The sequence below is a fragment of the Anticarsia gemmatalis genome, chromosome 22 (assembly GCF_050436995.1).
Source record: "Anticarsia gemmatalis isolate Benzon Research Colony breed Stoneville strain chromosome 22, ilAntGemm2 primary, whole genome shotgun sequence".
Lineage (NCBI taxonomy): Eukaryota > Metazoa > Arthropoda > Insecta > Lepidoptera > Erebidae > Anticarsia > Anticarsia gemmatalis.
Window position 1 is genome coordinate 7,384,901 of NC_134766.1, and position 27,200 is coordinate 7,412,100.

Genomic DNA, 27,200 nt, shown 5'->3' on the forward strand with positions numbered 1-27,200 from the left:
GTTATGGTAACAGCAGCGAGTTGCTCAATGAATTTAGATACGGTTTATAATTGTAACCGGTTTTTTGTACGGGGTTAAATGCGGACATGTATCTGACCTTAGAAGGTTATCTGAAGGCAGCATGACTTGGAATTTTGCTAAGATTTTTTTCATTCATTACATTAGGGATAACCTTATGTATAAAAAACTAAGACGCGGGAGATACGCGATGTTGTGTTTGTGTTTATTTGGAGATCTTATTCAAGAACTAGCAGATTGCTTGGGTTTTGCATAGTCTTGTTCATAGAGAGACTTGATAAAAAATCGATTTACTTACGATATATGAATAAAATCACACCTGTTTACAAACTTCTTATGCATCCTTCACATCTAAATACATGTTGTTACACAGAGCACCGGTTACGAGTACTATGAATCTGTTTCAAAATCTGTTTCTTTCTTAATAATAAATATTGAAATGGTGCATATTGCTGCAGGTTTAAGTAGCGCTGGTCTTCGTTCTCTTATTTAAATAAATAAATCGATGACTAAATCGGGTCGGAAGCTGCAGAGTTTTGCAAAGTGGGACGAGCGCTCTTCGCAATGAATATGAATGTAGTGTTGCTGAGCTAACTTTGTCATATTGTGGAGATGTAGGTACCGAATACTATATTCTCCTACAATACTGTACTATAAATCTTTGCAGTACACGTGTTTTGAATATAGGAATGTATACTGAAAATACTTTTGGAGTGGCATCTACTGAACAAATCTAAGTTAGAATGTAATGAAACCCAAAAATATTTGAGGTTTAACAATGTATATACTAAGTTTAAAATGAAGCCGAATTAGTTATTGATCTTTTTTCTTTTGTAATAAATGATTTTTGAGTATTTATTTTTTACTAGTACGAAGGTGTGATCTGATTTCCAATATTTTCATCAGAAAATCCATTAAGTCTACCCAGAGTTTAGACGTCCGCGCTGGAGGCCCACGTTTAGTCTTATAGATCTTAAAACGGACTCGAAATCCTGTATTCATATAACCATAATTATACATTATATACAAACAGAAACGTAATATTTGTCTCCATTACAACTTTGTCCAGATAGTAATCAAATAGTAGTCATTACTAATAATACTCTATCGTTTGAACTTCAGCTCTCCACGGGTCGAGATGTCAGTTCCTACAACCAGCACTTGATTTGTGACTCATGCGCTATTTGTAGTTCATTGAGTTGTTTACTTATTCATTAGATATTAACAATACGTGCCTTGTTTATTGAGTAAAATGAGAATTATTGTGTAGGTTAGTGTGTTACGATAATAATATATAAGAAGGGGAATCTGCCGGCAACTGAAACAGATATTGATATGGAAATCGTATCGTTTCGTTTCAACGAAATTTAAAACTTTTTATAACGGTAAAAATAAATTGATTTAACCCATTTATGTCCCATTGCTGGGCAACGGTCTCCTCCTGTAAAGAGGGACGGGTTAGGCCCTAAGACCACTACGCTGGCCAATTGCGAGTTGGGAACTTATAAGACTTACTTTAGAGTATAAGAAATTGTATTTTGTTTGTACGTCAAAGTTTACTCTTATAGCAAGTTCTGCATTCTAGAATTCAATTATAAATTATATCATAGGAAATAAGGCTTAATTTTAACCATATTTTAACAATGTTTAAATATCAGTGACACCGAACACTCAACCTTAATATCTGGTAGTCTCATACATTACATTATCTATTTTAAAATTATAGCAGAAGACACTAACAAATTCTCTCTCCTTTCGCAGAGGAATCAAAGAACGCGGCCCGCATATTCACAGAGCAGTCTTCAAGCCTTCTGGAAAGGCTTGAGATCCTCGAGCGGCAGCTGCATGAGAGGATCGCGAGCCACATCCCGCGGGACCTGGACTCCTTGGAGCACCTCGTGCTGCAGCACAAAGACTGGGAGACCAGTGTACATGCCTGCACGCATGATGTTGAGGAGGTGCAGAATACCTTCAGAGGTAAGAGCTGGTTGAATTTTTAGCAGTTGTTTTGGCAATCTTTTTGGATCTACCTAGGCAAGAAATCAGTTTCGACTGTAACATGTGAGGTCTTTTGCTAAGTAAAAGGGCGCTTATATTCGCTTAGAAGAAGAAGTATTTGGGTTAATGAAGCTCGTAGATTAATTGTATTTTGTGAGGTTTCACATTATGCTCTTAAACCGAAAAAAATACTGGTGACTTAATGAATAGTTATTGTTTTTTTTTTTTTTTTTAATAACCCATGTCTGTCCCTCTGCAGGGCAAGGGTCTCCTCCCAAACGAGGGGGAGGGGTTAGGCCTTGAGTCCACCACGCTGGCCAAGTGCGGGTTGGGGACTTTGCATGCCCTCAATAAATGTATTAAACAAATTTTAGGCATGCAAGGTTTCCTCACGATGTTTTCCTTCACCGTTAGAGCAAGTGATAATTATTTCTAATACACACATAGCTTCGAAAAGTCATTGGTGTGTTGCCTCGGATTCGATCCTGCGACCACTTGCGTGGGAGGTGCCAACTTAAACCACTAAACTTAAATTGTCTTAGTTTTTTAAATACAAGAGTCTATCTGGTCACATCGAAAGGAATTAATATTATGGAAGCGGCATGCAGTATACTTCCAGAGTTCTGTTAGTAAAACTATGTTTATGTCATCAGGTATCGCGCTCAAGACGCCCGCCATGAAGAAGAGCCTCGACAAGGTGATGGGCAAGTGGAACGACATGCAGTCCAAGAGCCAACTCTTCGTTGAGAGGTGAGTAGACTATTCAAGCCAGTACTTGGTCTTTGTCATTGATACTCAATTAATAGTAAAATGATTAATGTTAAAGTGTGTCCATTTGCCATTTTTCTCGTAGAAATGGCTGAAAACATTTGAATAAAAATTTACAGGTTGATAGATTGTATTCCGGCAACGAATATAAGCTGCTATTCTTTTTACAAATAATGAATTATTGAGTTAAAATCCCGTAAAGAGTAGGTCATATTAATAAACTAATGTTGTGTTTTTGTGTTCTTCAGGTTGAAGTTTGTTGAGATCGTAGTGAACAGCATGGAGGAGAACCATCAGACTATCTCAGAGTTTGAGATCAAACTCGCGCAGTTCAATGACCTGCCTAATGATGTTGAACTGTTGAAGGACGTAAGTACCTATATAATTATTTTCTTTTCTCTTAGTAGATCTCAAGTCAGCTTTTAAAATGTTAAACTTAAATAACAGCAAAAATGATTGTAATATTATAATTACACGACTAGCAATTTAATTCTCATCAAACTTGTCAATAAAGGAGATCGGCAGATTTCGTACAGCTTAAAGTTTGTGTTGTTTCGTAACAGAATTTGTACCACTTATTAAGGGGACTAAGTCACATATTTTTATATGGGAGTATTATTTTTAGAAGTCCGGATTAATAAGAAAGTATTTGTTTATTTAAATAATAATTTTTGGTCCATGGCTTATATTTGTTGACAACTAAAGAAAAAGAAAATCTCATGAGACGTCACTTTTCGTCTGACGTCTACGCATCCGCCAATTTGCTGTTGTTTTGAATTGTGGTTTAGACAGCATCTGAGCATTTTAGCGAACTATCGGGGCTTCTAAAAATGGACATAACTTTTACCTCCCAACTTTTAAAAATATAAGAATTTTAAAATAAGCTTGTCTATCATATTAGCTACCAATTAAAACAAAAAGTAAACCTAAACATGACATTTTATAAGCTGTACGAATTCTTCATATAAACCTGCCGTTCGCCTTTAAATTCACAGTTTTAAAAACACACACAACACAATAAGTTACTTGATACCTGCAACAATTATGTCTACCAGATATACTTGCAGACATCCAAATTAGTTCGACAACATTACTCTAACTGAAGTAGGCGACAAGTTGGAAACATAACATCAGACCAAAATCCATTACTAACTTTTTCACCTTTCCTTAGATGCACGAAGACCTCCTCCGTATGCAAGTAGCGGTCTCCAAGCAGCAGATCCAGGTGGACCAGATGAACGACGACGCGGAGAACTGCAGGCGCCTGGTGGAGACGTCCAGGGCTGCACTGCCGCACTCCTCACTGCCTCGCGCTGGCAAACATATTGATCTGGAGAGACTGGACAAGGAAGTGTCCCAGCTGAATAATAGGTGGAATAGCGTGTGTACTCAGCTGGCTGAAAGGTGAGGATGATGAAATGGAACTGTTTATTTTCTTTACATTATTTTTGTACTAAGTAGTTTTTTGACCTTTCTTAGTCTCGCGGACGGTTGTTAATGCCCCGCTGAGGTCTTGGGTTCGAAACCTGGTTTGCGCCAAAAATGTCTTGCTGCTTTTTTCGGTCAATAAATGTTGTGAAATTGTAGCCAAGTCTACGTTTAAGTTCGTCACAAGATTAAGCTTATGAAAACCAGGAGATATACATTTTCTAATATCCTCAAATCTAGAGATAAGATTACTACTACTAAAGCTTAGCTACTAATTTAAGTCACTTAGATTTTGTTTCTGATTGTATTTAACTCATAACTGAATTACAGTCTTGATCTACTTTCCAAAGTAGTCTTACAAATATTTTTCTAAGGTCCACAAAACGGCTTCCAAAATCTTAATCTCAACTAACATTTCTCACCAGACTCCGCAGCTGCGAAGCCGCCTACCAACTCCTACGCAACTACAACGCCGGCCTCGAGAAGGAAGCCGAATGGATCGACGACGCGTATAGCAAGCTGCAAGCACAGCCGCCCATTGAAGTCAGGCCTAAGGAACAGTTCGAACCTACCAGGGTGAGATGAACTAACTAATACTGTAGATGCCAGCACTATCAGATGTTTTGTTTCTTTCACTCTTAGTAGAAAGTATGGGTTTTCTCGCTCTAATGTTGTATATTGAGTAAAGCTAACATGTTGAGACTTTAAGTTTTTTAAACTTGGCAAAACTTTCTTAAATTGATTTAAGATTGAAAGTTACAAAATGATCTTGCTTTGGCTGAAGTTAGAATTAATACTATTGTAGTATTATCGGTCATATACTCAAACGTTACTCAATTTTAAGTGATTGTTTAAAGCTACGTATATTTATCGTGCTTTAATGTAACTTAAATTTGAGTATCGTTTGGATATTTAACTATGAGTCTACTTGTAGTTTAATAAAGATAGAATTAAGTTTTTTCAGGATCAGGATTTTGTTGCAAATCTTCGATTTTCTATAGAGATAGGTCGAGAGTTTTTACATAAACAAGAAGAAACTGAGAAATATTTACTGAAATTAGGGTGTATATTTTCATAGGTCAGACCAGGACACGATATAAGTTTTCACTACAAAATCTTAATAAAGGTTTTTGGTTGGTTTATGGTCAAAAGTGTGAAAAACATTGACAAATTTATGGTCATTGGTCTTAACTTTATCATAAAGTGTGGGGTTTGGACACGGGTCCTTTGAGACGGGGTTCGGAAACCAAAAAGTTTTAACTTAGATTAAGATATTATGCATGTATTTAAATATTTATTTTAAGATTTTTTTTATAATAATACGAGTGACAGGTTAATGGTATAGTCCGACAACTTAGTAGAAAGCCTTGGCGTGCAGTATTAACCTAAATTTTAATAAATAATTTTATGTATTTCTGTTATAAAGTAGTTGTATTAAACATACCGTCAGCTACATAAGCCTACGGATCACTAAAGTTCTTAATTCTGACTAAATAAATTGCACATACGGCTCTCTCGTAAGTTGTTTTACTACACAAAATATTGTACAGATTCATTAACTGTGATTTTGATTAACTTCACAAAAGATGTTTTTTTCGCACATACTAATAAAATAAATAATAAATATTCGGGTGTCTTGTGGTATTCACAGAACCTACTGACCAGTGTCGTCGAGAGGACTCCTAAGATTGAAAAAGTAAACGTTGATGGAGGGCGATACATTCGCGAGGCTAAGGTAATTATTATACAGCTGAAGAACTTTGAATTAGGATGATACGTTTTGTGGATTATACATTGCTGCTTTGATGTTACGTGTTTATCACTATAATGTAAGCGAGGTATCAATGCACAGCATTGTGGCTTGCAAAGATGTTAACTGAGATATAAGTTAAAACACTTGCGGGCGTATTACGTATGTCAGTTGATAAAGTGTACGACATGGTCACTATACAGTACATTGCTGTTTTAATGTAATGTGTTAATCAATATAATCTGAGTGAGGAAACAATGTACAGCATTGTGGCTTTCAAATAGTAGTCAACTGAGATACATAATAGCTCTGGTTTCTTTTTGTTTATTTAGATGTATAAATTATTTATGAGTTGATATTTTATATGTCTAAATAGATAAATTGAAACCGTCTAAACATTGTTCTAGAGGAAATGTTGATGTTTTTCCACAAAACGTTGATTTGTCTCTAGGAATTGTTTGATGAAAGGTTTTGAATGTCAAAAAGAGAAGGAAGTTCGGTCCAGCGTTTTGTCCTTGTCTTGCTTTGTCTTTGTCTCGGGTCTTCAAGTCTCTTCGTATGTCAGAGGAATTTCGACTCTATATGCACGGTCGCTTTTCGCTCTAAGACTAATGCTTGCGATTTTTTTACTAAACCCGCTTCGAAGTTTAAACAATTCTGCTTACTAAACTAAGCTAGTTATATAACTTTTGAATAAGAGTCGGTTAGATTATCTGGTGGCTCTTTATCTATTGGATAGACTATCCGAAAGTTATCCTTAAGTTGTGCAACTGGCCCTTAATCATCTGAATGCGTGATGTGTGTGTGTGTGTTAAAGTAATGCTGATTTTATTCTATGTGACTAAGGTTTGTTAATTTTTTTGTGCAAGCTTTTTTCAGTGTTTGTGCGTTAATTAAAATAATTACTAGTTACAAATATTTTTGTATAAAAAATTACATATTTCGCCACCTTTTCTTTGTAAAAAAACCGTATAAATAATAATGATCTTTTTTTGCTCATGTTTCCGTTATGTCGGAAACTTTAAAGTACTTTTTTGTTCATTTAAAATTCAAATTAATTTCTTGTAAATAGCTTTCATATTATGAGTCTATTGTTCTTCCAAATGTGAGCTTTGCATGCATTATGGGTGTTTCAATGTTGCCAGAATTATAAATAGAATCTCCACCATTTTACATCAAATCTTTCTTTATGGGTAAAACACGATCTATTGCTTTATAGTGCACGAAATGGGGAAATTCCACGTTCGGTGTTGCACGCTTGAAAAATACCTGTATACTGAACAGGCACTTCCAGCATGACTTCATTCCTGCGATGTGAAGCTGGACTTTAGTGTTACCAGTGAACAAAAAACATATTGATATGTTGGGTGAAAGACGAAGACTTAGTATTTAATTTCATATTTTTGGTTTGTTTGTAAATATTGGGTCTTCTGTGAGAGTGAATTATGAAAGGATAGATACGGATGAATATTTTACTTATTAAGTAGGTATATGTATGCAAGGAAGGTGAAAGGAATAAATAATTAATTCTAATTCAGCTTTAATTTAACAAGCAGACTGTTTTTTTAAACCTTTTCTAAAACAAAGCCTTTAGCCCATTCCAATACTTATTACAAACTCTTTTTAAGTATTTTTAGTATCTATACTATTATAGAAAAGGCAAAAAAACAGTCTGTACGGAACTAACCTGAATAACCCGCTTGAAACCCTAACCCTACATAGATATACTCGTCGAGATGTCAACGCTACGCCGAATGGCTATGCGACGAGGTGCACCCGTCGCTGGACATGCGCCAGCTGCGGCGGCAAGGAGACATGGAGCTGGCCGAGCGGTACCGAGCGAGGGGGGTAGCCGTCGACCCTGAACGAGTACCAGCCGGCTCAGAGTCTGTTGCAAGGGAACTTGATGAGCTCAACGCGAAGTACCAGAGGCTCATGGATATGTTGTACGAAAGGCTGAGAAGGATTGCCGCTGCTAACCCTGGAGACATTGTTACACTGGTAAGTCATAGTTGTGTAGTTTATTTAATTTTGTAGTCTGGTGCAGAATGGTTCTTTACTTGACGGCATGAATATAGTTATATAGTTGATCTATATTTTTTTTATGTCATTCTAATATGTGCGTGCACGTGCGTGTACTTTCGTACTATGCAAAAGTATACGTATGCAAAAAGACCTATTATTTTTGTTACCGAATAAATTGTACCAAATTTGTACGTTAGTTGGATAAAGATGAATGACATGTGTAGAGTTAAGTAAAGAATCATTCTTTAACAGACATTAGTATTTTTGTCCTCTTCTTATTATGAGATGTCTTTTAATGACGACGTTCAATTACGGAAGCGTTTTTGCGTTAATGTAAAATCCAATATTCTATTATAATGAAGTAAGCAGACATCTTTAATAAATTTACCTTTATATCTATCAAAACTTTAAAAAATATTACGTAGACTTAAACATAGTATAGACATTTTAATAAAATTATTTAACCTTGTAGTTTAATACAAAAACAAGCAATCAGAATGAAACAATTCAACACAATGTTAGTTCTATTAGTTAAATGAATACAAACTATTTAATGACAGTTATCGTACTACGCATAGTGCAAAGCGTAATGCATTTTAAATTGCGGGCAAAGTCGCGAGGCATGACCTTGTGCGAGTCATTTATTGATAAATTATAGTAAAGGTTTATTAATTGGTTTTATTTTATAGAAGATTCTAGATACATATGGAACTAGATGATTAGTCAGCGTGGGAGATTTTAAACTTAATCTACCCCTTAACCTCTCAAGCGCCCGGCCACCGTGTCACGGTTGAATGTTCTACCCCCGTCAAGCGCCCCGCCACCGTGTCACGGCAAAACGATCTTGCATTTAAAAAACGTAAAAAAGAAATGCTAAAACTATGTTTATCCCTTTCAAACATATTTGACATTGAAGCTGATGAAACGAGACGACGATCTAATGCACACACTTGAATAAGTGGTTGATATAGGCCAGAGAGCACCTTAAACAACATCTGACCCAACGACATGTTCCTTTATGACCAATATTGTAAATCCTTTTTTTAACTAATTTTAAAGATTTGAGTATATTTTACAGTTGGATTTTAATGTCATTATTCATTAACTACACGATAAGACCTTTCGTCATATTATTTTTTTTGCCTAAAAATATTTTTTTGACTTTCTTCAAACACATGCCTAAAGCACAAAATATTTAGATTAAACCGACTATTGTACTACCACTATCAAATATTATTTGTGGTTTATTTTTTTAATCTATAGCAAATTTAATGTAGATTTCAAATATATAAGGTATGACTAGGGTGTTAGTATTAAAATATGACGGAATCGGCGCTTAAACGCCAACCGCCAATTCAATTTCGCGCGCCATTTTTGGCCCGGACGCTTAACGGTATATTTGAATTTTGACGTTGGGGCGCTCGAGAGGTTAAAAAGAACAATCAAATAAATAAAACAATGAGTTAAATATATTAATATTTTTATTGTTTAACATTGGTATAGAAGAATTAGGAAGTTCACTCGATTTTTATACTAATGTACGTTTAATATGATAACCAAAGTAATTAACAACGATAATTTAAACGCAATTTGACATCTGTCAAATATTTATTGACATTTACTTTTCATTAGTGTCATAATTCGTAGAGCAGTTTTACCGTTGGCAACATTTGTCATCTCATAGACCATAAACAATTAATGAAGTGGAGTTTTATCTTAAAAACTTGTCTATATTCGGTTCGCAATTTGACCAGGGACTATAAATCTATATTTTTTATAGTAGCCTGTACAAAGATTTGTTTAACAAGTTCTAGTCAGACGAGTAGCTGATGTATTTATTCGTGGCTGTGTTTACATTAGTTTTAATTGCCGTCTGGCTAATCTGTTGACTTATCTAAAAGGCTAGGCTGTTTGCAAACCGTAATTATTATTGTAGAGTACATATCAATGGATATGTTCCGAAAACTAAATCGTAAAAAAATATGAAAATTATTTAAAAGATTTATTTTTTTTACCCTATTTTGGCAGAGATTTTTTTAATTTTGTTTCATAATTCAATAAGTTAAAGTGAGAAAGTACGCTGTCTATCTGTCTTAAAAGATTTCACGGCCATACCGTTGAAGCAATTTTGATGCTTTGTGTATTTTTTTACTTGTAATAAATTTGAATCAAACATGAGTTTCCAACTAGACCAGTTTCCAGCTCATTCAATGTTAATAAAGAATAATAAACCACAATTTGCTAAATGGAACAAGTTTTTTATGAGAATCTCAAAACAAAATGACATTTAATACTGAGAATTGACATCGTAAATTATATTTGAGGACAAAAACTAGATTGCTAGTCAGATATAATTATTATATTGGCTTTAGAATATAATAACTTATAAGATACATTTTAATTTATGTCAAAACAAATTTGTCCGAATTACAATTATGAATGTCTAATTTCGACATAAGATTGACAGGTTTTTTTTTATTGAAGGAGTGTTGATTTGATTTTGATGTCAACAAATCAAAACTTATTTTAGTTGGATTATAGACTTTGTAACATGTGCTAGGTAATAGACTAGAGTTGAATAATAAATTATGCATTAACAATTTGCAAGAACCAAGAATCGTAGCTTATGTAATATAAATACATATTATTATACAAGTGTTAATTTAAATACAAGCGTATATCTACGTCGCTACACTTTTTATTAAATCTTTTTTATTGAAAATAATAGCTAATTTTGTTTAGGATGTAATCTTATACAGAGTAAAATCCTTATAAAACTGGGACAGTAATGTTGTTAAAAATTGAAGCCTGCAACTTTTGCCGGAATATAAACTACTATCCTGCTAAAATTGTATCTAAATCGGATCAGCATTTTTGACATGAAAGAAAGACGGACAAACATATCATTTATAATATGGAAAAAAATAAAGAAGAATGTCTCTATTTTGCTTTGTAGAGTGATTATCAAACGTACAAACACTTCTGTCACTATAAAAATCTCTTCATATCCCTCTACCAAGCGCCGGCGTCTTACAATATCCGTCTCATAGAATACCATTAACACTACGTACAAAGTTTACCTAATTCACTTATACGCCATGATGTCACCATTAGGTCATCACACGGACATCTATCAAGGTCGCATTCAAATAAAACGTTCGAATCGTAACGAACTTTTTAGTGTTAGTGTTAAGTTATATTTACAGCGTTGTCGGTTAAGTTATAGAGGGTGTTGTTGAAATGGATGGTTAAGTTACAGGTTGTTGTTAATATTGAAAAATAGTTTCTGTGTGTATTACGAATAGTTGTTTTGTTTGAATAAACATGTTACAATAATATAAGGAATAATTTTGCTGCAAGTAGGAACAAAAATAATCCGCATTGCTAAACGAGCCAGTAGTTTAGGTATATAGTAAACTTAAAAGTTAAACATACGTTTTAATGTGCACTGTTGAGTAAAGATCTTCTCTCAGAATGAAAGAAGATAGGCCTTGAGTCCACCACGATGAATAAGAGACTTCGAGATTGACATAATAATATATTAAAAAATGAATATGAGAAATAAACATCACATTATTTAAAAATAACGTCGGTAATAAATCAATAAATATAATTTTCCATGCATAATTAGGTATTAAAGGTCACCTTCCTTTAACAGTTTTGCTACAACTTTCAATTTAAGTTTATTTATGACGGTCAAATTAATTAATATTGTAGGTATATAGCGAAATTACATAACAGACCTTGTATAACAGGTTTTTAATCAATACAGGTCATATGGAACTGGAAAATGTATCGAAAACATCCTTATGCTAATTATATTGGCGGTATTTCTATACTTGATTGGGAAAATAAACCAGTACGTTTTAATTTAGATACTTAATACATAATTGAGATACTCTCTCATTAAGTTGCAGTTAAAGCTTACGTTACCTTTTTTAAAAATATATATAAAATACATTTAAATTTTAATTTGTTACCGTTGAAGATAAATGTAGGTAAAGATCGTTCTATAATATCGAAAAGTAGGAGACTTACTAGTCAACCGACTTTGCTCGTAATCCAACTTACTAGTCATCCGACTTATTTGTGAACCGACTTACGGTTCGAATACTACCGTGACTCTATCATATCTACAATACCGCGATTCTCTACCACTATCGACTACCGACAACCAGATAGCTATCGAAAAATGTAGTATGCCAACGATTCAGCGCTTCTAGCGAGCATTGTAGAAACTATTTTTAAATGTCAGACTCTCGATATTCGATAGTACCGACTGTACAGAATCGCGCTACAGATACAGCATGTCACAACAACGACAAAAACTGTCATTTCTATACTATTTTGACAGTCAGTGTATGGACACGCTCAATTTGACCATACAAATCAAAACATCCGCATTTGAAATAACAAACAATTATCAAAATAAAACTCGAAATTGTAGTTTAATTGAACATCGTAACATTTATTGTCTGCCCACGTTTGACTGTATAAGTCCATGGCGTGGGCTTAGACAAACTAAGGTCACTGTATGGCGACGGCTTGGGAATGTAGTTTGTGCGATGATTTCATTCGTAATCGCCTTGTATTTATGCGATCCTAGTACTTTAACATAATATAAATACGAAAGTTGAGGTAATCAAACAAATTTTTGAATGGATTTCGATGAAACTTGGCATAAAGATAGTTTATAAATTAGATATATAGAGGCGTGGATTAATAAACGATTAGTGGTAAGGCCTTAAGGCTAGCATACTAAATAGATTGGTGGTCTTATTGCCAATTTTTTAAAAGGTTATAAGCTAATTTAAAAGCCTTCGAGCGGCTTTGACATACGAAGGCTGAATTTAATTGTTTTATTTGCCACATAAGGCCTTATAACATAAGATCTATGAGCTCAGCTGTTCCGCGAAATTGTGGGTGTAGCACACCTCTGCTAGTTCCTTCAGGGCAATAGTTAAATTATGTAATTTTGATAAGGTCAGTCAAAGGATTACGTAGACATGTAAGTATGAGGTTATGAACAAAACCTTGATACATTGCCAGCCTATTGTGAACTTTTTGTAGGTACCTCTATTACAATGAGGATATGTATGGTGTATTTACATATTTATTCATCTTGTTAGTAATATTGTAGAGTTTCTTACCAGCTCTTCTTACTGGCTTCAGTAGCGCGACCGTTCGACATTTAAAATTAAATACTAGAAAAAAAAAATAACTCCTATAAAACCCGCGAGAGGTGCTAAAAAGCTTCTTATACTTTGTCTATAGCTGTCAATAGTAGTAAGAACCCCACAAAATTGGTAGTAATTTTGTTTATACCTACTAATAATTAAGACAACCATTCGAGTAATTATCGTGTTTTAATATATTTTTTAAATTGGGTTATGTAAAGTAAGATTTTAACTTGAAACCAACTTGCAATATTAAGAGATCATTGAAAAGTTAAACAAAATGTTGCTCCATTTTAAACAAGAAACTAAATAGTTCTACGGTATACGCGTACCTCATTGAGACTGGTCGCAATTATGGCGAGACTCTCGGCACAATACAAGGAAGGCACTCCACGGCTGCCGGCGACATAGGGAAAGTGTGTCTGAAAAGTTTAATACAGTTTACATCAGCTAGAAACGCCGAGGGTGTTACTTACTATTATAAATGCGAAAGTTTGTGAGGATATTATTCTTTGTAAAAACTACTGAACGAATTTTGAAAAAAAATTGCACATAGACAGTTAATATAACTTGGGATTACTGTAGGTATGTTACGTGGTATGTTACGTAGTGTACTAGGTATTGATCAGAAAACAATAAAATTAAAATTAGTTAGTGTTATTTAAATTTGAATGATCGTTCTCCTAAAACATTTGCTCATGAAAAGCTTCTTTTCATTTGCAACCCCGATAGCGAAAAAGCGAAAATTGTCCTTCAAATGCACAAGGGCAGACAAAGTCATCTTCATAAATAAATTTTAAAAAGCCATAGTATTAGGTATTTCAAAGAGTCATTTACCTATTTCACCAGTCATTTATAACTTTCAAACACGATAACATAACTTTAAATAGTTCGATAAACTCAAACTTTCATGTAACACGAAGCATCAACTCGTAGAGAATCGTAAAAAAGCCTTGTTTCACAATAAAACTACTAAAGTTTGCACGGTTCGTTGACCTCGACGGTGTTCACAAAAAATGGAGTAAATGCATAGGTGTATATTTTGTGCGTTGGTGAATTAACTTGGATAGACAGTGGTATTTGATAGTCATTATGAGGTAGACTGTTTGAAATACCGAGACTTATAATTTAGGATAATATTTGGCTAGTGAAGGACAATGTTAGTTTAAAACCTTTGAGTATTATTAGATTTTTTTCTGAAGACATTGCACATTTTTCATTATTATGCAAATCGTATGTAAAATGTTTTTGTTTGTGATACAGAAAGTATTGATATTGTACTATTTTTTCACAATACCTCTCATCATTCACCCTCAAACAGCGATTCAAAAGAAATCCAAACGCGATCCAAACGCTATTCTCTTGCTATCAAACCTACACTACACAAACATTTCACATAACTACAACCCACACGAACCCTTTAACCATATTTTAAAACCCCCCACATCGCTATAACAGTATCTAAATAGCCATATATAATATCATATACAGAGGGCGTGACCTCATACATCCCGCTACGTCATAGCGTGATACAACCTCATGAAAAAAGCCTTTATTTCATACATTTTTTACGTTGTTTACAAAGTTTTGACTAGAATAGTTATTTTTTGTGAACTGACTGTTCGTTCGTCTGATTCACTGAATCGTTAGAATTTGTTGCGGTTGAAAATCCTTTATCGTGTCCCGTTGGTTGATGGTTATTACGTCATTGATTCGTCATTAATGTAGATCTCTTAGGTTTTCTTTGAATTTAAATGATGTCATATCTAATAATCTAATATGGAATTACAATCAAATAGTATCTTCGTAGCACGGTCTGTAGTGTCGTTACCCGGGTCGGGACAATTAATATTGGACTTTTTTAATTTATATTAGAATATTTCTCAATACTTGCGTGGAATTTTGTATTGTTCCCGGTATATGGCAATAGGCTCGCTCCCCTATAACATGGGACTAACATGATTAATGGCGAAATGTGGATGTATTTCATACATCTCTCTCTGCTTACAGTGTTGGGTTTAACAGACGTGAGATTCAGTATATATGTTCGTATGTATTGTATGATTGTGTATGACTTTTACAAGTTTTACAAATAAACATATTTGTTTTTAAAAGTAATTGCCTGAAGGTTACAGCTATCTTTGCAGTTTAATTCGCAATGACATCACGATCGATAACTTATAAATACTTATTATTACGAACAGTTACCGTAATACCTAAAAATAGTTGCACTGTTATTAAACTGCTATTGAATTGCTGAACAACATTTGCGAAGTTTTCCTTAACCGGCGTAGATTGATACTTTGTGGGTGTTTTAGTAGGCAATTGCACTCAAGGGAAACGTACAATGATGTAATTTTATGCGTAGCCTATGTTGAATGTTTGCAACAATCATATTGGTTTTCTATTTGAACTATGGTATGAAAATATTAAGAGTAAAAAAAATCTTTCATATTCTAATATTTTACAACCAAAAGAAGATTCACCAAAAGTAACATACAATTAAAAGCATTACGTTACCAAAATATAAATCATAAAATGAAAAGCATGTACTATGACGTCATAGTTCATTATGTTGGCAAAAAACCGTTACGGTGCGCACACTTATGGAGGGCAGAGTTATGTGTTTATTTTTAATGGGAGATAACGATGAGTGCTTTTCATTGAATGATGGTGTTCATGGTGCTTATCGTAAATAGTGTTCACCTTTTATAAGGATTATCGTGGGCAATTTATTTCTGATTAATTGGGGTCGTTAGTTTAAAATATGTAGGAGTGAAATATGGACTAGATTTTGAATCTATATTTGATTTAGTTTATTTTGTTTCCTCTTATGTTTTCTTTAGTTAGTAGGTTATAATAATTATTGTTCAATTAAAATCTACCTGTTAGTTAAAAACATTTAAGTGTCTATCGTCGAAGCCTCAACTTTTGCGCAAGTGTGAATAAAGAGTTAGGTAGACATTTTTTTGACAAAACATGTGAAAAAACCATAAATTTCTTAGACTCTATGTGGAGATCTACTGTACAGTCAGGTCTAAGCATCATATGTCCAGAAAAATCTGTAAATTAAGTTCAGTTACTCAAGAATCTTTTCTTCAAACATTATGCTTTACAAATTAGTTGCCATACTTACAAACCGACTCTCATATCTCTTAAAGCTAGACCGGTATACTCTGCCCACACGGTCTTAGACCACATAATACCTAGACCGTTACTCCTAACTTATTAGTTTCATTGCCGCCCACCACTCGCATATATTATTGAGCAGTAAAGTCTATACTGTCGCTTTACATTACTACCGATTAAGGATAAAAGAGTGATTGCGAAGATTAATGCTTTGGATCTTCTTTAGGCAAAATTAAGGCTTTTATTTTGTTACAATATTAAGTGGTAGTTGGCTTGCACAAGTCCATTTGCGTGTAATTTGAAGACTATGAAAAGGAAAATTTTCCTTACTTATTATTGTGCTGTATTTTAGCCTAACTGGGATTCATTTGGGAAATAATAATCATTGCGCGTTTGACAGATTGTTAGCTACCCTCATGCTAAATTTCATTTGGCTATACATTAGTGCTTAAGACAAGGAAACGTTTCAAACTGTCAAAGAAACTAGTAGATAGAAATACTTAAGTATTCATAGTTATTCAAAGGATACTAGTATGTTTGAACACTCGCTTTACGAAATAATGTTCCAAAGCTCTTTTATGCTCCTAGCTAAAGTGCTCTTATTCATTTAAGTCTTTTGTAATGTGTCGCTGAATCACTCCCGAATTTATTAAGAAACCTTTACTCATATCGGGAATACCCCAAATCATTTTAGCGGTCCATGAAATCTACGTCTGACGTAATAAAAGGAGGTCAATTTTATTTTACCGAGAATTAAAAAGTCATTGATATCAACCAACATTTGATATCACAGTATTTCGTCCAGGTTTTCCTTAAAAAAAACCTCACTTTTTGGTAGTTTTGTTCTCTAATTAAAGCTAACAATTGTAAATTTCAGACGCTTGTTTGTTACACGACCACGCGAAAACTGCTGCATGGATTTTAATGAACTAAATTAACACAGAAGGAAAAAGGAGGAAGACTAGGCTGGTATAATATACTTTCGACTCAAAATCAATTTCACACAAACAAAGTCGCAGACACAGGCTAGGTTATATTTCACACCAACGAAGTCGCAAACGCTAGGTTATAATAATAGCAAGGACAAACTGAAATTCCAAATAATTTCTGTAAACGGTCCACGTGGATATTCAAATAGAAACACATATGGCGTAAAGCTGTGGCATAAAATATAACATTCTCCTCACATATTGAACGAGTTGGTCATAGAATACATAGTGAGTGACGTAATCATTCGCATGACATTGCCGTGTCAAGGTCCCATACTGTCATTAAGTCTATAGACAGAAGAAAAGGAAAACTGCATTTTAATGTCCTATTTCAGAATGTTTTTACATTGAAAATTGTTTTTTAATGGTTATAGATTGGTATTATACTGAATTTTTGGTATAGTACTTATGAATGCTAGAATTGCCTGTTTGTGTGTTCAGTTTTTACGGCTGAAATACTGAGTCAATTGAGATGAGGCAGTGTGATAGATATAATCTTGAAAATGGTAAAAATAACGGTTCCTGCTAATGTAGCCATATCCATAAGCTAATAATATTATTTCTACATTTTTTCTAAACGCATTAAAAAGAATTGCTTTTCAACAGGAAACCTTGGTCCTTGAACTCGTAAAACTGAAAATATACAAATGCATTTTCAGCAGATAATTGTAAACATTTATAATTACTTCATTGTCTCAGTCTTTTCTTCTAAATCTTGCAAATACAACATAAGACGATTTCTTGATACATTCATACCGCCCAAGTTGCAAAACCAAATAGACCATTTGCGGGCAATGAGCTAACAAACCATTAAAATTAGTTCCAGCTCATCCAAGTGCTCAATAAACATAAAGATAACTGCTAAATCGTGAACGGAAATATTTACAACATTAAATAGATGCTTCTGATGTAATTTACTCTATTTCGCTAGTTCTAGGCCTATGGCTGTATTATTTAAAAGGGTAGGGCAATAAAGGCCGAAGCTATAATGCCAAGGTCGATTTAGTTAGACCGATAACATCTCATAACAAACTGGCCGTTAAAACGATAGCAGAATACCGAAATACCAGCAGTTTTCTTCATCAACGAAAAACGGAACTCTGAAAATGAATCATAGGATTGTGCAACTGCTCAATTACTGAAACGTTATGTAAAGTGCAGCTATTTGCGTTGAAAGGAAACCTACTGAATTAAGTTTTCTTTTCGTATTGCTACTTCGGATTAATTCGCAAACTCCTTGATCGGATGAAGCCTTAGTATATGGCGATCGTACATGTGCCGTCAGACGAAACGATGCAACAAAATACCTATTCGTGATAGCAACAATTTGATACGATGAGTGTCTACGTCCGTTTTTTAGTAGCGCGCGAACGACGACCGGCGATCGACGCACGCCGCGCCACACTGACTCAGGCGAACGATTTATTTGAAATTACGAATTTGGTTTTCGAATTACAATTTCAGTGCATGTTCTTTTGTGCCAGTGTTTGGATTTCTGGAATACAGTGTTGTAAAGTTTGTTTTTTCGAATTGTGTTATTTTTTTTTTTAATTTGCGTTCGGAAATTTTCATTTGCGGTTTTATCTTTTTAATTTTACAACAGTGGTTTAGTTTTATCGTACCTGTTAATACAGATTATTAAGAATTTACAGTCGTATGATAATTGAATTTGCCATAAAATAGAGCGACCTTAACCGACATTATGAGTAATGTAAACGATAAAAATATTATAGGAACCAGTTCGAAAGCATTGCATTATTGCATGACCATAACATGCGAGTTTTTAAACAATATGAATGAATATAAAACATTAATTCGCTGTACTAGTCATACTTTATTTTTGTTTTGTTTACATGCCGTCAAGGTTAAGTCGATCAAGTAGTTTTTGTATCATCTCGTACAATAATGTGATAACATTTGAGCTGAAAGAAAGATAAATTTTATTATAGTAACCCGGTTTTGATATAATGATAACAATATGAGGTGGAAAAGTAACTGGTCGAAAACTCACGAGTAAACAATTTGAAAAAACTAATCAGTAGGATTAACAATTTCGATATATAAAAAGTAGGTAAAGTAAAGAAACGTGAAAATTAAAGAAACAGTACATTTCCCAGTACATAAACTATCGTTGATGAATTTTATATCAGTTCAATCGTTTAGGTGGAAAACCATAACGGACGAATAGATAAAATGACTTTCGCTTTCATAATATTAGTAAACATACTTACATAGATATAATCACGCAAATTTCCCTAAAAGAATGAGTAGAGACCAAAGCCCCATTCACGTCACAAAAAATGGATTTTAATTTTTTCCCCCTTTTACCATAGTCTTTAAAAATGCCATGTAATTCTGAGAATTTGGTGCATAAAATAATACCTTTATCTTTTATATCGTAAGTATTATTAATATTGAGATATTGCACTTGACCGTAATCAACTGTTACATATTCTTAACATTGCGTAAACTTAGATAAGATAAACACATATATAATATGGACAATAAATATTTTACTTCTATTTGACTACTTCCTTAGTTTTTTAGGTTAATAAGTAATCTTTTCTTGCAAAAATTTGTATGTTTGTAACATACAAATAAACTCTAAAGAGCTCATTTTTGTAAGACTAATATTTATTTCGTGTAAAAGTTTAATCATTCGACACTGGGCCCAATGTGGGTACCTTGGGGAATACCCTAATCATAGCTATACGCTACTTGAAGTAGATGAATCATTGAGAAATTACTATCAAGTAGACTAGCTTTTGCTAGCGACTTCGCGTAGAATGATTTCTGAAGTAAAGTGTTGTTTGTTTGTACAAGTTATACACTATCTGTATAGAACATTTTATTTAATTATATACTATAGTTTTTGTGTACAATATATAAGTTAAAATAGCACATATTAACAGTGATAATCATCCCGACATCCATCTTCAAAAACTTTTGCTTTTATGATATTGTTATGAGTTACAATATTATTATAATTTCGTCTATCCATCCATCCAGATATAGTATTAGTAGGATAATCTGTATTGTTCAAAATTCTAGATAGTTTTTGTTTAGTCTTAAATGTAGTCACGATCCAGTCTAATCATTTATTCATTAGTTTTTAGTTCCAATTAGTTTTACGACAAAACTAGGACTCCTATTAGCATACAATCAATACTAAATGTCTTTTATAGACGACGATTTAAAGGTTGTTCAACTTAGAATTAGAATTTTATGGATCTCTTAGTTTGAGTTAGTGAAAATGTGTCAAAATAATATGGTTGTTTTTGGTATTTGATACTATAAAAGAAGCGACTGGTCTATTGCTATTTAGTAAATAGGCTCCAAATATTTAGGAGGTTTCTGAAGTCTGATATCTTAAAACCTTGAACTTAAAACTCTTACAATACCTAGTGATGCCAGAGTATAAAATTTGAAATCACAAAACTATGGTTTAGATGGAATCAGCAATTTTACTTGATGCAATCTGTCCAAGAGTTACAACAAATTTTTGTGTAATATTTTACACAATGTTCCCAATTCTAAGCGCTCATGTATTATTTCGTTTGAACTGCTTCTATTCCATAAAACAGAGGAGTAAGTTCGTGTATTATTTAGTCTTTATATAATACTACTCAAGAATGTCATAGGAAGTGCCTTCAATGTTAGAAGTGAACTCATAGCAGACCTTGACAATGTTTACGTTCAAATCTCCAAAACTCAGCAGGATAATGAAAATATTACGTCATTTCTATATTATGTAGATTCCAAGAGTCATCTTTAGAGTATTTATTTAAATGTATTTAAGTGCTTTAAATAATATTAGTAATATTGAATAGGCGAGTTTTTCGTTCGTCTGCGTTTTAGACTGTATTTGTGCTGAAATATTATCTTCTATTGTCTGTTCAGAATGTAAAGTTTTCCTGTTTGTTTCAATCTACCTACGTACGTAATAAATTAGTTTTATATTGATGTTTGTATTACGGGAATATAAAACGATGTTTCAAATTGAAATGATTATTGTAGGTAACCAACACTATTCCAAATTAAGCAGAATTTCGTTCTTTGGACTTATTATGATCTTGTTACTTTAGCAGTCTAGATTAATGCATTTAATAATGGAATCTAAAAAATCTAAAGTCATTTTAGTATATTAACACACGTGCTTTTTCTTCGGATATAAATGGATATTCGAACAGTAAAATTGCCCTTTTTAATATTTCTTGCCATCAACGTCTTTCCTAAAGACTTACAGCTTAAATACTATTCAAAACTTTAATCTACAAGTTATCTTCACGATTCAAAACCTCACAATAATTTCCCCTTTCAACTCGACCTTACAAATGTTAATAGTCTCACTTATCTTGTTCATTTCTTCAACCCATGACCTTAAACTAGTGCATTTGAAATTCAAAGCGGATCACGATTACCTCGTTCTATTATTGCTAAAATAGGCTTTGCATTATTGCTACTTATGAAAAGGTCTTAGGTATGTCACCTTATGTTTAGTTTTACTTACGCCTTTCTTCTGCTGATAGACAATTTGGTAAACTTGTACTTTAGCATTAACTCTCTACAAAAAGGGCGTATGTAACCTCATTTTAAGTTAAACATAGCTCTTTCTTCTACTACTTCGACTTCAATCACTACTCTCCATGTCGATTCCTGAATTGAGCTTGTTTGAGTGGAGTCTAGGTGTCAAGGAATTTACAATTGATTGCGGTTGATATTTTACTCTATAAACGTCAATTAGAGCCCAACTATAAGTTTACAGATAATTCTAACATTATTGCTTTGAAGCAAGCAATTGCAATATAAATACCAAAAATGTTTACAGAATTCATTACAAGCGGAGTTTTATAGTCTATGATGATTATCCCTATAGCAACAATACGTATTGATTCCGTTTTATTGTTTTCTTCGTCGTCCTTATTTAGCAACGCAAAGGTATTGTTGCGATCAGCCAGTTCTGTCAATTATCGTGTTATGTCAATTATCGAGCGGTTCCCTTCTATTTTTGTAACAACTGTTTTGGTAGCGTTTCTTTGAAATAGTCCTTTTTTATTATACGACTGTCTATTTTTGTATAATATTTTTAGTAAGTTGTTTAAAAGCTTGACAACTTTTTTATAGACCTGAGTGATTCAAAATGAATAATAATAAATAAGTTTGGACAAGTCCCACACAGCTATTTGATCCCAAACTAAGCAGAACTTGTACTATGGTCATCAAAGACGAATAAACATACGTATATACTTCTAAATACATACTTATGTAGATACTACTAACTCAGATACTCGTAATCATCACATAAATATTTGCTCCAGGTTGTTTCAACTAAATAGTCTAGATTTATAAGGAAAACGTTGAATTTAGATATAGGTGTATTCGTAGTTGATTCACACAATGCACGGTCGTTCAGTCTACAAGGTGACACAAGAACAGTAGGGGACATCCAAGGATAATGTTATGAAAACTAAAGGATAAATTGTTTAATTTAAATTAATTGAAGTTCAACGTACTAATGAATAGGTAGTGATGAAATTACTATTTATAGTTAACTAACACAAATGTTAAGTTTTACAGCTCATGGCTGCCCAGAACCTACTAATAGTATAAATCTATACTAATATTATAAAGCTGAAGAGTTTGTTTGTTTGTTTGTTTGAACGCGCTAATCTCGGGAACTACTGGTCCGATTTGAAAAATTCTTTCAGTGTTAGATAGCCCATTTATCGAGGAAGGCTATAGGCTATATGTCATCACGCTACGACAAAAACGGGGAAAATTATGATTCTCTTATGTGACGCAAGCGAAGTTGCGCGGGTCAGCTAGTAATTAATATAATATTTCCTCGCATGTTGGATAAAGTGATAGCAAAGGTATAAAAACAAATGTCAAAATTCTACCTTAAACTACTTATCGAGAAGTAGTGTAACTGTGGCTTAGAATGTTCAATTATCGTGGTTATGCAATTAGTGGTTGAAGAACTAAATGTTTAGTTAGTTTGTCAAGGTCGGTTCAGTCATTTATTATGCACCCTAAAAAACGATAAAGTAAGGTTAATTGCTAACACTAAACGTTTGTATTTCAGTAGTATTTTTGGACATGGGTATAATACTATAGTGAGTTATATTTGTATAATTTAGTACCAGGATCATCCTTCTAATGTTTTAATAAATAAAACAATTAAAACTTTACCTGTTCTTCGCTAAGACTGCAATCATAAAAGTCGTGTACACGATGTAATTTCACCAAATTTTCACATTACATTTTATTCAGCTCCAAATCTTCGCACGGCTCCAAATTACATAAATATGACATCTATTTATACAACAAGCCGTGACCTCATTCACCGGTCACAATTTCCCAAACAAACTCTTTTATAGAAGATCACAATGCATGGCGCTGAATCGTGCGACAGACCTGCCATTTGGCAGCCATCATCAAATGAAATTGGTTCACTACGCGAGCCAGATTCACTATTTATAAGTACGCACATCGAATCTCTTCGAAGTTAAACCAATCAAATGATATTAGCTTGATATATTGATAATTATTCTCTTATCTACCACCTCCAGTTGTTTGCTTATTTTCAGTAAACGCGCGACTTTCGTCGCTACTGCTTGTGACTTATGGATTATTTTTGCTTTGTTTTCGTGAGTGACTTTCTTTATTTTTATCATATTGTCATATTCTTTAGTTTTTGTTCTGTTGACATTGCTCAGCGTCGCTAATTAGTTCAATGCGTGATCGTTTGCTAAAGTTTTATTTTATCAGTTGCAGATATGCTTGATTGGATTATGTTTTGAATTTTATTGATTGCACTCATTTAAAGGTTAGGTAATCTGTATCAAATAGTCAATGTTTATGTTGAAATATTCGTTATTTATCTATATAAATGCCGCTGCACTCTCGTGAGACAAGCCGAGAAAAGTAGCTAGATTTTCTACCACTATCGACTACCGACAACCGGCTAGCTATCAAGAAATTTTGCATATCGAAAATCTGATCAGCGCCACTAACGGGCGTCGTAGGAACTATTTTGGCAGTACCTTTTAAATGTCAAAGTCTCGATACTCGACAGTACCGACTGTACAGAATTACACCACTGGTTTTAGCACTTTAATTGAATTTATTAATACTATCTACAATAGTCTAGACCGACAAGGTCATAGTAAGTAACTAGTGCCCTGTATAAACTGTCAACAACTGCATCTAAATTTTCAATCGTCGACAGACCATTTCAAAGTGTTTTTTGTTCAAGGTCGGTCTAGCATTTCTACTGCTACCTGAAACTATTATCCTAGTCTGAAGGTCGTCGCGTGTGTGTTAGGTCTGATTTAAACTATAGCTTGATTACTCAGTAGAGAGTTTTAGCATGCACGTTTAATTAGGATATAATTAACAATTCCGTGTATTTCCAAAATAAAGTAGTTGTATCAGACAAGCCACTGTCAGTAGCGGGTCACTGTTGTTGTAAATCCCACCCGGGATAAATCTTTGTGTGATGAGCACGAGTATTTGTTCTGAGCCTGGATGTTAATGTATCTATATAAGTATGTATTTAGAAGTATATAAGTCTGTTTATCGGTTATTTGATTAACGTAGTACAAGCTCTGCTTAGTTTGGAATCAAATGACCGTGTGTGTGTTGTCCAATGATATTTATAAATTTATTTTATTTAAATTCTGCATTATAAACCTCTGCTAGCCGCGAAGGTTTACACGCACGGTTCACGATCACTACTAAGTTGTTGTACTATAGTACTTTTAAAATGTTTATGTAATTGTTGTATATCTATATTTGTAGAGTTTTAATTTTTTGTTGGTGCTGCGAGAATGATGTGTGAATGGAAGCCGTCGGAGATATTTCTGTCCGGTTGTTTAGACATGTTAGTAGTTTATATAAAAATATGAGAGATGAAGTTTGTTTAGATAGTCATAGGGAAGTATTTACGTAATGGAATTTTGAAACTTTATTCTGAATATTTATCGTCTATTTTATATTTGACTGTGTTAGAATTTTTACTCACTAATTCTATAGTGAATAAAAATTCTTTAAAGCATTGATAAAGAATTCAGATTTTTATTACCGATAAAAAAGTTATGCTATACATACATGCATAGGTACATAAAATAACGCCTTCTTGTCATAAGGGTATGGACAGTGTTATGCTATTTGGATTTAAATAATCTATTCTATTATTCTTATCACATTTGAGACACAAAAACATTAAAATGTATTATGCGAATGTATTACTATTATTCACAAAACAACAATTTCTCGTCCTAAACATTTCATAACAAAAGTCCATTAAAACAGTCTCAATAAAAATTCTTATACTCCTAAAACCGACGTTATTGCGCAAAGCAACGAAACGTACAGCATGATTTATATTGATTGTTTCAAAAACATTGAATTTATAACCACTGCTTAACTTATATAGGTTGATGAACTGGTAGCTCTTTAACTGAAATAATATTACGTATAACTCTACACGCAACGTCTGAACAAGTAATGAGTTAAACTGAAAATTACAGCAATTATAATGTTTTATTAGATTTCACTTTGAAAGTTCTCTACGTACCTAAATCTATTCTTTTCTATCGTTTAGTTAATGAGCAACCTAGTGTCAAAGTTGTTCAAACCGCCCAAAAGGCCTTTGATACTGCTATATTAATTGACAACAACCGGAACCGACTTTTAAGGTGTCCTCCGAAGAACGGAGACGCTTAGTTCAAATATTACTATTCGGTCACCCATCTATGAAATGACCGCGCCAAGGGTCGCTTAACGCACAAATCGTTTACCGATCGGTAAGCCCTGGCTATAAACGTCTCTAAAATGAAATAGGTTGATACGATCTGAAGTAAGCTAATTTATATGCGACAATAAAGTTGAATTGGTTGCCTGTCCCATTATCATAGCTTTGCATATTTGAATAGCCAACTTTATTCAAATATGGTAGGTCTTTATTCTTGATTTTCTGCTTAAGGAATATCTGAAGACATTTATTTAGATCTTTAATTGTATCAGCTATTACAGAAATGTTATATCTAGTGCGTAATACAGAATTGTAGAATTTGACAGACAATTGAGAATTCCAAAAAACTGTTATTGTTTCATTTCTCAGTAACATGCTAAAATCAACTTCAAGGATCTAATTGAATAGACTAAATTTTGAGTTTAGCTACCCATTTTCCACACACAAATACTAAATCTAACACTACATGTTTAATAGCTCTTATTAGTTAGGCAATAAGGTCGTAAATCGTAGTTTGGAACAGACAAAGCCATTCGATTGTGTTGCTAATCTCCTGACAAGGCAAACATCGTATTTCGGCATGTACCACTAATTATATTAGGTGTTAAGTATTATGTGGCTTACTGTTCGCTAATATTTTGACGGTATATAATGAAACAGGTTTTAAAACTGGTTAGTTTCCTCCATAATAAATTAAGTAAAAAAGGCGTTTCGCAAGGTATGAATTTGGGGACCAGCTTTTAATAAAATCCATCCAGTTATTTTTTCGTGAAAGATTAACAAACATCCCCATGTATCAACATCCATCGCCACAAACTTTCGCATTTATAATATTGTACCTACTTCTTCTTCATCTTCTTCTTATCGTATGGTTAGTGGTCAACTTAGTGTCAAAGTTGTTCAAGCCGCCCGAAGGCCTTTGACATGGCTTAACGACTGTTATCTTAGTAGACAACAGCCGGGACCGACTTTTTACGTGCCCTCCGAAGCACGGAGACGCCCAGTTCAAATACCACTATGCTACTATACCCATCTATAGAGTGACCGCGCCAAGGGTTGCTTAACTCACAGATCGTTTACCGACCGGTGAGCGCAACTGGTAAATAATATTATAGGAGGAGAATATTGCTAGTTATTATATCTTTTAAATTATGACGTTT

At 33.6% G+C, this 27,200-nt stretch overlaps 1 protein-coding gene across 32 annotated transcripts in view; it reads left to right on the forward strand.

Moving 5' to 3' along the window:
- Window positions 1-27,200, forward strand: part of shot (dystonin-like protein short stop) — a 375,697-nt gene that overhangs the window by 266,675 nt on the left and 81,822 nt on the right. For 27 of the 32 annotated variants that reach the window (XM_076129018.1, XM_076129022.1, XM_076129023.1 and 24 more), the window contains 7 exons: window positions 1,780-1,995; window positions 2,670-2,766; window positions 3,033-3,153; window positions 3,956-4,188; window positions 4,638-4,788; window positions 5,864-5,947; window positions 7,685-7,963. In XM_076129018.1, coding sequence (XP_075985133.1) covers window positions 1,780-1,995; window positions 2,670-2,766; window positions 3,033-3,153; window positions 3,956-4,188; window positions 4,638-4,788; window positions 5,864-5,947; window positions 7,685-7,963 — 1,181 coding nt within the window. The remainder of the gene's footprint in view (window positions 1-1,779; window positions 1,996-2,669; window positions 2,767-3,032; window positions 3,154-3,955; window positions 4,189-4,637; window positions 4,789-5,863; window positions 5,948-7,684; window positions 7,964-27,200) is intronic. The other 5 variants (XM_076129033.1, XM_076129037.1, XM_076129036.1 and 2 more) reach the window with 2 other exon arrangements.